This window comes from Drosophila tropicalis, unplaced genomic scaffold, assembly GCF_018151085.1.
Source record: "Drosophila tropicalis isolate 14030-0801.00 unplaced genomic scaffold, ASM1815108v1 contig_443, whole genome shotgun sequence".
Lineage (NCBI taxonomy): Eukaryota > Metazoa > Arthropoda > Insecta > Diptera > Drosophilidae > Drosophila > Drosophila tropicalis.
This window is the reverse complement of record NW_027172907.1, coordinates 5,023,668-5,036,246: the sequence shown is the minus strand read 5'-3', so window position 1 is coordinate 5,036,246 and position 12,579 is coordinate 5,023,668. Positions and strand designations below refer to the sequence as shown.

At 34.3% G+C, this 12,579-nt stretch overlaps 3 protein-coding genes across 4 annotated transcripts; 1 reads left to right on the top strand and 2 right to left on the bottom strand.

The window, feature by feature from the left end:
- Positions 1–1,484: 1,484 nt before the first annotated feature.
- Positions 1,485–2,553, bottom strand: EMC10 (ER membrane protein complex subunit 10). The gene is given in 5 exon segments (XM_068285855.1): positions 1,485–1,648; positions 1,712–1,726; positions 1,728–2,096; positions 2,159–2,326; positions 2,399–2,553. Coding segments are annotated over 5 exon segments (684 nt in total). The 5' UTR covers positions 2,459–2,553; the 3' UTR covers positions 1,485–1,576.
- Positions 2,554–2,671: 118 nt separating this feature from the next.
- On the bottom strand, positions 2,672–3,538 carry CRIF (growth arrest and DNA damage-inducible proteins-interacting protein CRIF). The gene is given in 3 exon segments (XM_068285854.1): positions 2,672–2,826; positions 2,829–2,946; positions 2,948–3,538. Coding segments are annotated over 3 exon segments (714 nt in total). The 5' UTR covers positions 3,446–3,538; the 3' UTR covers positions 2,672–2,728.
- A 2,261-nt stretch (positions 3,539–5,799) lies between these two features.
- LOC137574101 (outer dynein arm-docking complex subunit 4) lies at positions 5,800–8,448 on the top strand. Of its 2 annotated transcripts, XM_068286219.1 has the most exons (9): positions 5,800–6,165; positions 6,235–6,398; positions 6,474–6,656; positions 6,715–6,830; positions 7,004–7,097; positions 7,160–7,336; positions 7,407–7,696; positions 7,759–7,904; positions 7,965–8,448. In XM_068286219.1, exons 1-9 carry the CDS (start codon positions 5,886–5,888, stop codon positions 8,255–8,257), a joined length of 1,743 nt encoding a protein of 580 aa, XP_068142320.1. In that variant the 5' UTR covers positions 5,800–5,885; the 3' UTR covers positions 8,258–8,448. The 2 variants fall into 2 exon arrangements, with proteins under 2 accessions (XP_068142320.1, XP_068142321.1); XM_068286220.1 differs by lacking the exons at positions 7,759–7,904; positions 7,965–8,448 and having other exon boundaries at positions 7,409–7,541.
- The last annotated feature ends 4,131 nt before the right edge of the window (positions 8,449–12,579 follow it).

Sequence of the window (12,579 nt, the reverse complement as noted above, 5' to 3'; positions counted from 1 at the left end):
TAGGGTATAGGATATTATTCGAAAATTGTTATTATTTTCATAGCAAATTAGTTAAAAGAAGTCAATATGGTAATAATAGATAACTTACAAATAGAACTATTCGCTGTTTCTCAGTTATTAGAAAATACAACTTATTGTTAGAGTGTTAGTTCGTTACTCTAACTTGTTAATTGTTTCCTTGATTTTCACGTTCATTTCGATCTTGACCAAAAATATCTGTAATATATAAAGTCGGTATTAGATAGAAAACAACATATTTTTGAGAAACCATTTATGTTTTAAATGACCTACTTACATGGATTTAGTCTACACATGTAAATATAATTCAATCAAACTCATAACTATCAATCCTTAGTTCTCGTTCAGTTTATTTGTTGTTATCTGTATGTTTGTATTAAGCCAACCTGCTAAAGAGGCAGTTTTGAATTAGTAAATACCTTATAGGATAGGAATAGATTTCAGATTACCTAGATGTACATACATAGATGGTGTCAATAGACACCGATTTGACTGATCGTGCCCCCGACCAATTCTGGCATCCCTTGTTGATTCTTATAGTCACTCAAAAAGTGGCAACACTGTTTTCTCAAGTTACATTCGGCAGTTGTCTAGGACAACTTTGGGCTTATATTCAGATATATTGAGTGTTAAGTAGATCTGGGGAGTTAGATTGACAACCTGCCATTATTTTATGTTTCAAATTTATGCATGTACATATGTACATAGATCTAAGAAAAATTACCTGTACATATGTCGACAGCGACGCCGATGTGCAGACAACACTCTTTCCATCTCCCTCTTTCGCGTGCTATAACGCGCCAAAAGCTACAGAGAATTTATTTTTCGCACTGGGACTTGGGTTTTAAATGCCGTACTGTCCACATTTATCGCCATCGATGTTTTTTTTGCTTCGTTTCCGGCTTCCCCCGTAATTCTTATATTTACATAGATTTCGTTTATGTTTAGCTAGTTCCACCTTAACCGGTAGGTATTCAGCCAAAACAGCAACTTTGTTTGCAAATTGCACTTGCCGATGACTCAGCCGAAAATCTGGTTTTTGGATGAGGTTCTTGTTTCTTTTTTTTTTAATTTGTACACTTGTTTTGGTTAAAACTTTTTAATATAAACCACAGCGACACCAATACCGCGCGCAATTCTATAAAGTTAATATCAGTGTTGAATAACGTTAGTGTTTACATTCTCTGTATCATTAGGCAACACTAATTCTCTCTGCTCAAATACTGGGAACAAGACTCAAATAGTGGTTGGGAAAAAAATTTAGGCATCAAATACTGGCACCAGGGTCCTGTGTTATTATAAATAAAAGGCAAATTAAAAGCTATTGTCTTGTTAATATTTCAAAAGCCAATAGTCAGGAAAGGCAATTAAAAATGTTGTACAAACATGCAGACCCATTGATTCTGCGAGTATTTATCCAATGATAATTTTGGAAGTAGGACAAACTTGACCAAACAACAACATAATTATATAGGAGACTTATAAATTTTAATTTTTCTATATTGTTGACAGAATAGACTAAAATCATCGTTCATTCCTCGAAGTGTTTTTACATTGCTTATTTTCCTGCTTCTTGGTTTGTAGCGCCAGAAATGAAAACCAATAGCACCACGGGAACAATGTACATCCACTGAAAATAATTTATAGGGATTATTATTTAAATTGCCACAATTTATGTGCATTATGAACTTACATATTTTGCGAAAAAAGCCACGGTTATCACGCACTTCACCGCGTTCCCTGGCCTCACGCTCGCGTTCGACCTTCTGTATAAAGCTAGCAGTGTCTGGTACCGGAGCAAGTTCGGCATGACGAATTAAGACATCTGTATTAAAATTAACGTCGTCCAGATGCTGTGTGTTCTCCGGCGAACATTCAATGATACCAGGAGCTGCGTCTTGGGATGCAGTCACCGAAGTTACAAATCCAGATGGGTCAAGCGATATCCAAAGGACATCGTTCAAATGCGCCTGTAGTAGGCGGCAGGCTTTGTTTGATGTTAAAAATTTTTGTTTGCTTCCGTTGGAATAGACAACTGTAGCCCTCAGACGGTAGAATTCATTTTTGTTGGCCAACTCCTAATCATACAAAATGTACAACATTCAGAAGTGATTTTACAATTCTTGCATACAATCGTTACCTTCATCAACTCCAATTCCCCAGGAGTTAGAGGCACTTGGGCCACATTAGAAAGACCCGAATTTAAACTGGGTATTGTGATGTTGCCCCGGTATGAGAACTCCTCACTCGCAGTTGCTAATGAATGATGCAGTTGAATTGTTATCCAACTGTCATGTTCCAAATAACTCTGCCAAGAGATTTAATAAGACACATATAAACATAGAATATGTATTCGTCGTAATGCATTGCAATATCTCACCCATCCACTGCCAAAAAGACTTATCAGGAAAATCAGCACAGCTCCAGTTGGACTATACATTGTAATTAATTAATTTAATATAACTCTAATTCTCCTGACTTGCTGCGATATTGTGTTGCCAGATGCTAATCTGACCAAAGTCCGGCCACTTGGAATGTACTAAGAAGCCGTGCTGCCACACTAACAGAAAATACCGAAAAATACTAAATGGTCACATGTACAAACAATTTTCTATTCATCTGGTCACCCTATTTTTAATAAAAACAAAATAAGTTGGATTTCTAAAAACACAAAGAGCTCTATTAAAATAGAAAACTAACAAAATTAAATTTATGCAGTGGATTTTTCCACCAGTTTCGCCATCATCTTTTCGTCTTTGGCCTTTCGTTTAGCTTCCTTTTGTTTGCGCTTGTCTTCCTTTTCTTTTGTTCAAGCATTTCCTGGAATTTTTCATCCCGCGGATCAACCTTGTATCCGAAATGCCTGCGAACCTCTTCGATCAAACGCTCCTTGCGCTGTATGGCAGCCGCTGCATCCGCCTCCTTTTTTGGCCACCTTTGCATTCAAATCCTTTTTCCATTGGTCCAGCTTCTCCATCTTTTTAGAAATGGCTTCTTCACGTGCTACTATGGCTTGAATCTTCTCCTCATGTTCGATTCGTGATTTCTCTAGCATTTTTTGCAAAGTGTTCAGATCGTTGTTTTGTGTGGGCTGCCTCGCAGCAGTTCCGGTGCCGGCAGCGGAGTCAAAGCAAATCCGAGGATTTATATTGCTCTTGCTTCCATAACGACCAAAGGTTTTTCGTTGGTACTTCTCAGTTAAATGGATCCACGATTGCTCCTCTTGGTAAGGTGGACAGTCAAAAAGAAAATTTTTGTGTTGTTGCCGCAGGTTGGATTTGTCGAACTTAACTTTTCTTGAAGTCGAGCCATCTCCATCATCTTCATTTATGATCGCGGCAGGAAGTTCCACGCTTGCTGAGCCGGCATGCTGAAGGCGTATTAAACGTGCCGGAAAATTTGTTGCTGTTTTTCTTAAACAATTCATTGAAAATTGAAAAACTTTAAATTGTTTTAGTTTTTGCTTGTTTTATAATAAGTACATTACAGCACTGTTAAACACTGTCTTATCGATAGATGAAAATCGACATTCCGGAGCAAAACCTATCGAAAATCGACATTGCGGAGCAAAACCTAGTGATTTGCTATCGATAGTGATTTAATGACCCATAGTCCATCTCTATTAAGAGTTAAAATTTTCATATTTAAAGATGAATTAAAATAACCGTCACAATCTTAGAAGACAGGCTATGGTGTTTAAATGTAAGGGGTTAAAACGACTTACAAGTCATCAATTCTTAATAATTGACGATAGTGGATGACTATTTGTGAGTATTTAAATTGATACTTAATATACAATAATTATGTGTAAGTGAAACTAGAGAAAGTATTGCCAAAAATCTAAAACCTCACAATTGTTCTTACAGATTTTACAGCGAAATAAAGGCCTACCCCAAGACACTTTTAACCGTGGTGACCGATTCTAATCAAACTGATATATAAAGAAACTTGTCTTGGCCACATCGAGCTTAGGATGCAAGTTCTACTTTGACGAAATGCAAAATAACATCTATAAAAGATAATACTTTAATAGGTCAGTAGGACAATCAGTGAGAAAAATATAATATAATATATAATATGTAATATGTAATATTACTCGAGCTTTAAATTATCTGGGATACCAAAATGTTTAGGATGAACTGCTTCATTTATTTCAAAAACCTATGAATCATAAATGGAAGAATATTTTGCATTATTTTTCAAGTATTTGCCCTTTTTATTAACCCTATCAATAGGTTAGTCGAGAAAATGTTTATCCAATTTTAAATATTAAAGATTACACAGAAAGCAAGATACACACAACACCGAATAGAAAAGTATTTCTGCCCTTAAGTCACGAAATGGAACGAGATGGCATGCTACTGTGACAGTTGACTTGAATTGAATTAACAAATGAAATCAAATTTGAATATCAACATGTCAAACTCTAATCTAAGCTTTGTATCTGTTTAAAGCTAAAGGAAGCTACCATGGACAATAGAACAGAAGCCGAATAATATTAGATTATACAAATTATTCAGCGAATGGTAATTACTTTTGTTGTCTTGGTGCTGCGGAATAACATGTTGATCTTGATAATTTATTTTTTACATTGTGTTTCACAAAAATTCATTTCGTTCGTGGTTTTTACTCTCATTATGTTGGGACTTAGTAGGCCAGTAGATGATAATAAATTTTTGGCTTGTAGCAATAACTGCTGATCTAAAAAATCCCAACCATAATGGGCGCACACACAGATTGATTAATTAAGTAAAAAACAAAAAACAAATCTATAAATAAGCTAAGAAACTGTTTATGTGAACCGAGTCCGAGTGTGGTGGCTACACTTAAAAGAGACTGACAAATTTCGCTATAAGTTCATCCATATTTATAATTAATTTTAATGCCAGTATAACAACAATCTCTCTTACAGAGCAGTTGTAATAAATCTGCTCTCAGTTTACTATTAAATAATAAGCAAAGCATGACGATGTAATTACTCATAAGTCATATGGACAACACCCCCACCACTCACACGCACATTTCGTCTGCAAATGCAACTTTGGCTCATTAACACCTCTCTGCCCCATAACGTATCTGCTTGATTTGGCTCCATCTAATGATAAACTATGATTTCTTTTTGAACAAATCGTTGTTACATGAAATACCCAAAGGGTTAAACTGGAATCTTATGTTGTAAGCAGATCTCATTTCATTTGTATGGGTTTCAATGATAACCAAATGCAACAAATGGTTAGGCATCATTGCATTTTCAATAAGATACATGCAATTATTCAAGGAGAGTCTCTTTTTTCTGATTAAGCATATTGCTGCTCCAAACAAGTTTATAGAAATTTTGTTTTCTTCATGTTTTTAAGATTCAAAAACTTTAAAATTTTAAAATAATGACGAAGCAACATCAACCAACTTCGCTCAATTGAGTGACACATTTTGAGTTGACATTAAAGATTCAAACAAAAAAAGACATTTTGAGTATTTAGAGCAATTAGTTTTGTTTATTTACCGTAAATTAATTGATTTTTGTCATTTAATTCATTAAAACATATGGTCCAGTGGGCAATTCAATTGTTTTCCGAATTCCGCATAGTTGTTTGTCCGCCTTTGTGATGTCATGGATGAAAATTTGTTATTGGTTAATAAAGGGAATGGGGAATTTTAGCCTTCTTTTTATGATTAAATTGCTGTTGAGACCCAAAATTAAGTTCCCAATCAATGAATCTTTTCGAAAAAAAGTCCAAAAAAAAAAAAAAAAAAATAGGAGAAAAAATGCTTTAAATTCCAGCTTGTATATTCATACACTGGCATTGGTCGAATTAAAACCTTAAAAAAAATATAAAAAAAATTGTAAAAAAGAAATACAAAAAACAATGACATCAATGGTACAGAACTTAATTCCTCAGGCTGGATTGGGTGGACCGATGCCAGCATGGATGAAAATCGATTGGAGCCCCGAAGTGGAGCAGGGCATATACAAGGATTGGGGGGCATATTATTCAAGGCGTCGTCGTGAAAATTTTGCAATGTATTATTATGATAAAGCTTTAAATTTGGCGCCCGATGATTATGTTACATATTATCATCGAAGTCAGAGTAAGCGAAAGACGGCACAAACTGAAGGAGCTCTCCAGGATTGTAAGGAAGCACAAAGTAACTTTAGAATATTTATCATATTCATAAACGTATTCAATTTAGTGTTTGTTTGAAATTCCATTTTAGGATTCATAAAAACGGCCAATACCGAAAATGCTCCAATTAATTTGGAAATATGTGATGCCCTCTACGAGTTGAATCAATTTGAAAATGCCAAGGCCGAATTGCACAATAATACACGATTATTTACGGGCAATAAGACTAAAGGATTTGAAAAACGACTCATTGTGGTAAATTGCTAAAATCTAAGCTCCGTATTTTGTGCGAAATTCAATGAAATTTCTCTGTCTCTCTCTCTTTTCCAGGTTGATGAAACTATTAAAGAATCCTGTGGCGATGCGCTGACACCATTTTTTTCGGAAAACGATAAGCTTATCTTTCATGTGAAACAACTACTAAATGCCCAAAATGAAAAAGATGATCGAGTACTTTGGAAAATCCTGAAGGAGCAAGGCAAATGTGATGTCATTAGTATTCCCGAAATCGAAGTACATATTAGCTAATTTCTTAAAAATCTCCTTGATATTTGACTGTCCTAACTTCTAGGAAGAACTGTTGCCACCTTTGGAAATCGCTAGAAGAAAACGTGCTTTTGATGTCTTCAATCAAATGTATATGGACGAATCATGGATTGATGTTGTATTTTTAAAAAACTTAAGAAGGTAAGGTTTCTTAGCCACAACTAGGATAAAGAGCAAGGATAGAATATGAACATAGGGCTAGAGTATAAGAAAGTTTTGACTTCAGACTTGATATTTTGTGTTCATGCAAATAAATTGATCGACCATATAAACATTTCTAGCTTCTTACGCACTTTGATTTTGTACAATTTCAGAAATCCAAATTTACTTTTGAATCAATGTAAATATTCAAAAGACTATTTAGGCCTATTGACCACAAAACAATACGAAACAGTTAAAAAGTTTTTGGTAAGTAAATACATTGATACGATAAATTCAACTTGATATGAAGAATCTGAATTGAATGACAGAAAATGCTCCATGCCCGTGATCCCATGTATTATCTACGTTACACAAAATACTCCAACAAAAAGATGTTGGCCAAATTTCGAGAAGATTATCTTTTTCGTGTTCAGTATCAGACGAGGCGTAATATGATATCTGTTTTGCGTAGCATTCGGCATCTAAGGGCTACTAAGAATTTAATGGTAAGTCTTAACTTATTTAAATAGCTTTTAAAAACAAATTGACTAAGGTTTCTTTCCCTTTTTTTTTTAGAGACTTGCCAAATATGTGGAGGAGGTAATGGGAGATTATGTTGTCCTGAAAACAAGTCGCATAATGCCATGGAAATTCGAATTCTTGAATGAGGTTTATAACACTCTGGGTTTAGCTCTCGTCGAGCAATACGATGTTCCGAAATATTTTCGGGCAAACGATAAAAAGGCTCTGCTCAAATTGCTACATCTACCCACCGATAAATCCAAGGACTTCAAAACCTTCATATTCGGGGTTCGTTCGACACACCAAGAACCAGACTTGGTAGATCCTGTTGTACAAAGATCTAGGTATATCATACACTTTTCTAATTTTCATATTGAATTGATAAATTATTGATTACATTTTATAGACGTTTAATATCAAGATTAGAGAAGCGTATGCTCTTTGCCAAGTATTCGATAGAGAAGTGCTATTTGTTACATCAAATTGGCGACAGCCATTTGCAATCGAACCGCTTTGATGAATGTTGTTTCTCTGCTCGCAAGGCGATAGAAGGTAATTCCTCAATGTGTCCATATGTTCGTTATTACGATTTCGTTCTTTATCCATTTACAGAAACTAAAAATTGCAATAGTAATGTATGGAAATTCTTAAGTACAATGCTAATAGTTAAATCACATGCTGCTCTTCATAAAATTGAACGTACTAAGGAGGCACTGGATAATGCATATCAAATTGCTGGAAGTCTGGGTAATCCTTCGATTATCCGATTCGTTGAAGTTTGCATTCTCTGCAATGAAGAAGAATTTTTACAAAAGAAGACGAGCCTTAGTATAAATGCAAGTCGACGCGAGAGTAAAGTATCTGTCCCCAGTTCAGTCTTCGTTAGTAACGATAATATTCTTTGATCATTCAAAACAAACTCACACCATGGTGTTAATATCAACAATTTAGTAACTTCAAAATTTTTTCTCTGCAAATTCTTAGTTTAATTAAAGAATACTCTACGATTCTTGAACACATTATGTAAAATATGCGAGACAATTGTATATAAACAACAAAATGACATTAAGTAAAAAATATAGATTCTTACAAATTCTTTCATTGGTTCTAACAACTATTATAATCGTGGTAAAACTGTTCCTCTTCCATCCTAACTTTAAAAGTTTGAAATCGCCTTTAAAAGGTGTCTGATATAAAATATTTTAAACTTTTTCCCAATAATTATCCAGTTTTTCAATATTCACAATCATTTAGACCATTCAAATGTTTATATTAAGAGAAGTAAAGTCTATTATTATAAATTTTAAAACATATTTAATGTGATTTTCATTGGTTAAAATGCCGTTAGTTTTGTTGATCAAAAAGGATTATTTACGATCAGAAATGAAAATATTCTTACGAAGACTCGACTTTTAGCAAGAATATTAAGTGTTAACTTAATAACAATTGTACCGATGGCCAAAAAAGTGTTTGTCTTGAAATCCCTTTGGCATGATGGTGTGTGTGTGTGCGTGTGTGCAAGTTAAAAGGGTAAACACGCATGGTGGATGCTGGAATGCACTCGATTCACTCAACAATTGCAATAAATGCCACAAGTATTAACACCCATATGGGAAAGTACAGACCGGCTACAACGCCTGCGCATATGCTTCTCGAGCTCTCGAGTCTCGATTCCTGTCATATGGTAAAATGGTTAAAGCCTTCGAATGTGCCGAAACAGTTGTTTTGCATCGCTCGATGGGTAATCATGTTGCGCGCATCATATAAGGTTCATTCACTACTTTAGTCAAATAGTTTGAAAAAGCAGTTTATTACGAACTTTTGTGAGAGAAAGTAGTCCTGCCAATTATGTAGTGCGTGTTAAACGAATGGGTTGATTGGGCTGCTTGCTGTTGGTATACATTCTCATATGTAAGGATCGAATGTGTAATAATTGTGGCTGTGTATTGACAGTGAAAAGAAACTTTATACCCACTTGAGTACGATAAATGCATATTTCTGTTTACAGATTTCACCATAATTAATATAATTATTATTACATTAAACTATATGCACACATATACATATATATAGAGGTACACTATATTCAAGTATGTATATTCATTCCATTTTCCTCTCCTAATGCTGTATGCGACACATATCATAGGTATATAATGTGTGTACCTATGTATATGGAAGATATTTCTATATATATTCGATTTCTATACTTGCTTTGCCATTGATTCGACATTTTAGAATCCTATTAGAAACGAAAACTCCTTCCGACCTAACTAATAGATTCTGCTTAAACTACAATGTAGCTCAACATTTGAAAACATTCTCTTCCTTCGGGTATTCGAGTCACTAATATTTCTAATTAATTGTTGCTAATTTCCTAAGCCGCAAAGGTAATACATACAAAGGAAACCTCTCTCACACCCACATGAAGAAAAGTGCGTGGAAAATGCGTTCTCTTATTTCGTGACAAATTATTCTTATTGAGTATCCTTAGAGTAAAGTCCTTCAAACATATGTTCTCAAAGGTATTATGTTGCAATTTAACACTGTATAGACACTTGAGACAATCAGCAATGACAATTTAATTCAATTAGTAGTTGGCAATTCACTTTAGGGTAATTAAATGATTATAAACACTTGAGGCTTATTACATTTTTATAATTCAATCTCAGGCAACCAAAAAAATAGGCAATACATTTTTACTCAGATTTGTTATAAGACGCAGCTGAAATTTTTACAGTCATCCTGTTGATGCATTCAAAAATATACGAAATGAGCAAGCATTCAAATAAATATAAGTGAATCATCTCTTTTAAAAGAGATCTAACTAAATATTTCACTAGTTGTGAGAAAATCTACATGGAAATTATTCAAAGAGAAAAGAATTTTGACATCGTTTTTATTAAATCCTTACTGATATATGTCTTTTTCTGTTTTTGTTTATTTATTATTAAATTATTTCGTGATTATTTCAATTTAGCTCATAATATTGGTGGGGAAATCCTTTTAGGGGTAAAATCTAGGTTTACATTTGTATATATTTCAATTCAAAACCATGAGGCTTCCGTTTTGAAATTAGGAATTAATATTGAAACGATTTGATAACAAATAACCTGGACTAATTTATTTGAAACCAAATTTCAATTCCGACCACTTTATTTGCAAACGATTATAAAAGTTTAGAATTTCGGGTTTCATGCTTTCAAATCAGGGTTTAGGTCGGCATACTTACATATATATGTATGTATGTATATAAGTAGCAAAGTGCAGTAAAGCCTGCCCTTAATGGATGCCTCTCTTGGGCAGATACCCCTCTTAGCCTAGATACTTTGCCCTGCAACCATCATTTGATTTGCGGCTTTTTAAGAGAGAGTTTTCGCTTTATGCATGTACTTACATACATACAGATGCATACATACATGTACATACATACATATGTATATTTAGCAGGGACCCCTGACTATGTATGGCAGCTCAAGGTCATTTAATAAACTAAAATTTTCAAACACATCAACTGCTAAACTAATTGAAATTTTGCTGAAAATGGAATGATATTAAAATGTTGACCAACATGGAAGCACAAAAAGCACGCCTCCGCATCTGCCTTTGCGCCTCATTGCCGCACACATACACTCTCGCATCTTTCTGTCATCTATGTAGCTTTTAATTAACAACTACTTATAAATTATTTATTTCGAAAGCTAACAAGCACATCGGACTTATTTTAAATGAATAAATATTTTTGTTTCCCCCAAAAAAGTATGCAATAAAAATAAAATTCGCTAGAAAACTTACCTTATGATGATATGGAGAATGTCTTGTCATTAAAAAAATATATTCTTGTTGGAAGGTAAGTTCTTTGACTGCCAATTGCATACTTTATGGGGCAACTGTCCCCTATGTTGCATCCCTAGACCTTCCACTTTTGGTCTTTATTAAAAACTACCGACTGAAGACTCTAACTCTATGCATATGCTTTTTTTTTATGTAATTCATTCATTTGTGAGAGTTGTAAGTATTTTTGCCTTTTTTTCAAGTGTATCACAACTTATTGCGTGCTGCTGTCGAAGCGTTTTCACCCATTAATTCCACAGGAACTCAAGACAATTTTATTATTTCCGAATCGTTGACCAAAATCTTGTGGACAGTTGATGGCACTCATACATACATATACATGTAAATAATAAAGAAGTCTGTGCACAAAGAGTTCTTCGAAACTTCACTAGGTTATTGCCATTGCCGTTGTTGCTGTTGTTGTTGCTGCTGTTTTTGCTGACCCAATGAGCGGGAACTGATTCTCATGGGAAAACTGAAATGTTACCTTGAACTGCCATTTATTCGAGAACAAAAAGACAAAAAAAGAGCAAACAAGAACAAAAGGAATTAATCAACCTGTAAACCAGGGGACTTTAACAAATAATTTGCCAAATATTTCATGTTACTTTGTGAAAGACAGAAAAAGAATGAAACCATTTACACAAATCACTGCAGCACAACAACAACAAATAACACCTTTTAGAAAAATTGCTCACAAGTTAGTAATTTAGGAGACGTTCTCGAAATAGCTGGATCTGGGGGGAAGGGGGGGGAAACTCAAAGCCCCTTAAAGTATGCTATATGCTGGAAAAGCTTTCATTGTTTTCAACAAATTACTTCATACGAAGATTATTATTTATCCACAGTGCGTTCAAAAATTGTATTAGTGCATTGTTCTCTCTTAAATCTAAAAATATTGGAATGAAACTTGATATATAAGCTTTCCATTGCCAAGGGTAGATTAAGATTATGGGGTTTTCCGAAACGATAGGTCGTAAAACAACTCTTAGTGAGATAAACTTGTTGGTTTCACAGGTACACCAAGTATTGTTACTGACCGCTCAGCTCAAAGTTCTTTTGAAACAAAGTGTCTATATTAATTTTTTTAATTTTTATATTCCCAAGTTTCATGTACATAGATTGAATAAATATTAGTCAATACAAATCGGCAAATAATTACCGCGTAATTGCTGCACACATGAATGAAGCATGACAAACGTTCTATTGTTACACACACCCACACACAGAGACACAAAAGCCACCTTAACTATGATTGCATGCAGGCCAATAATCATTGAACATGAATCAAGGGAATCATAGGCACAAAGGGGAAGGGTCATAACCTAAAGTAAAACAAATTGAGGGCCTAGTGAAATAGAAAGAGATAAACTGATGGGAAATGTCAAAGGATATA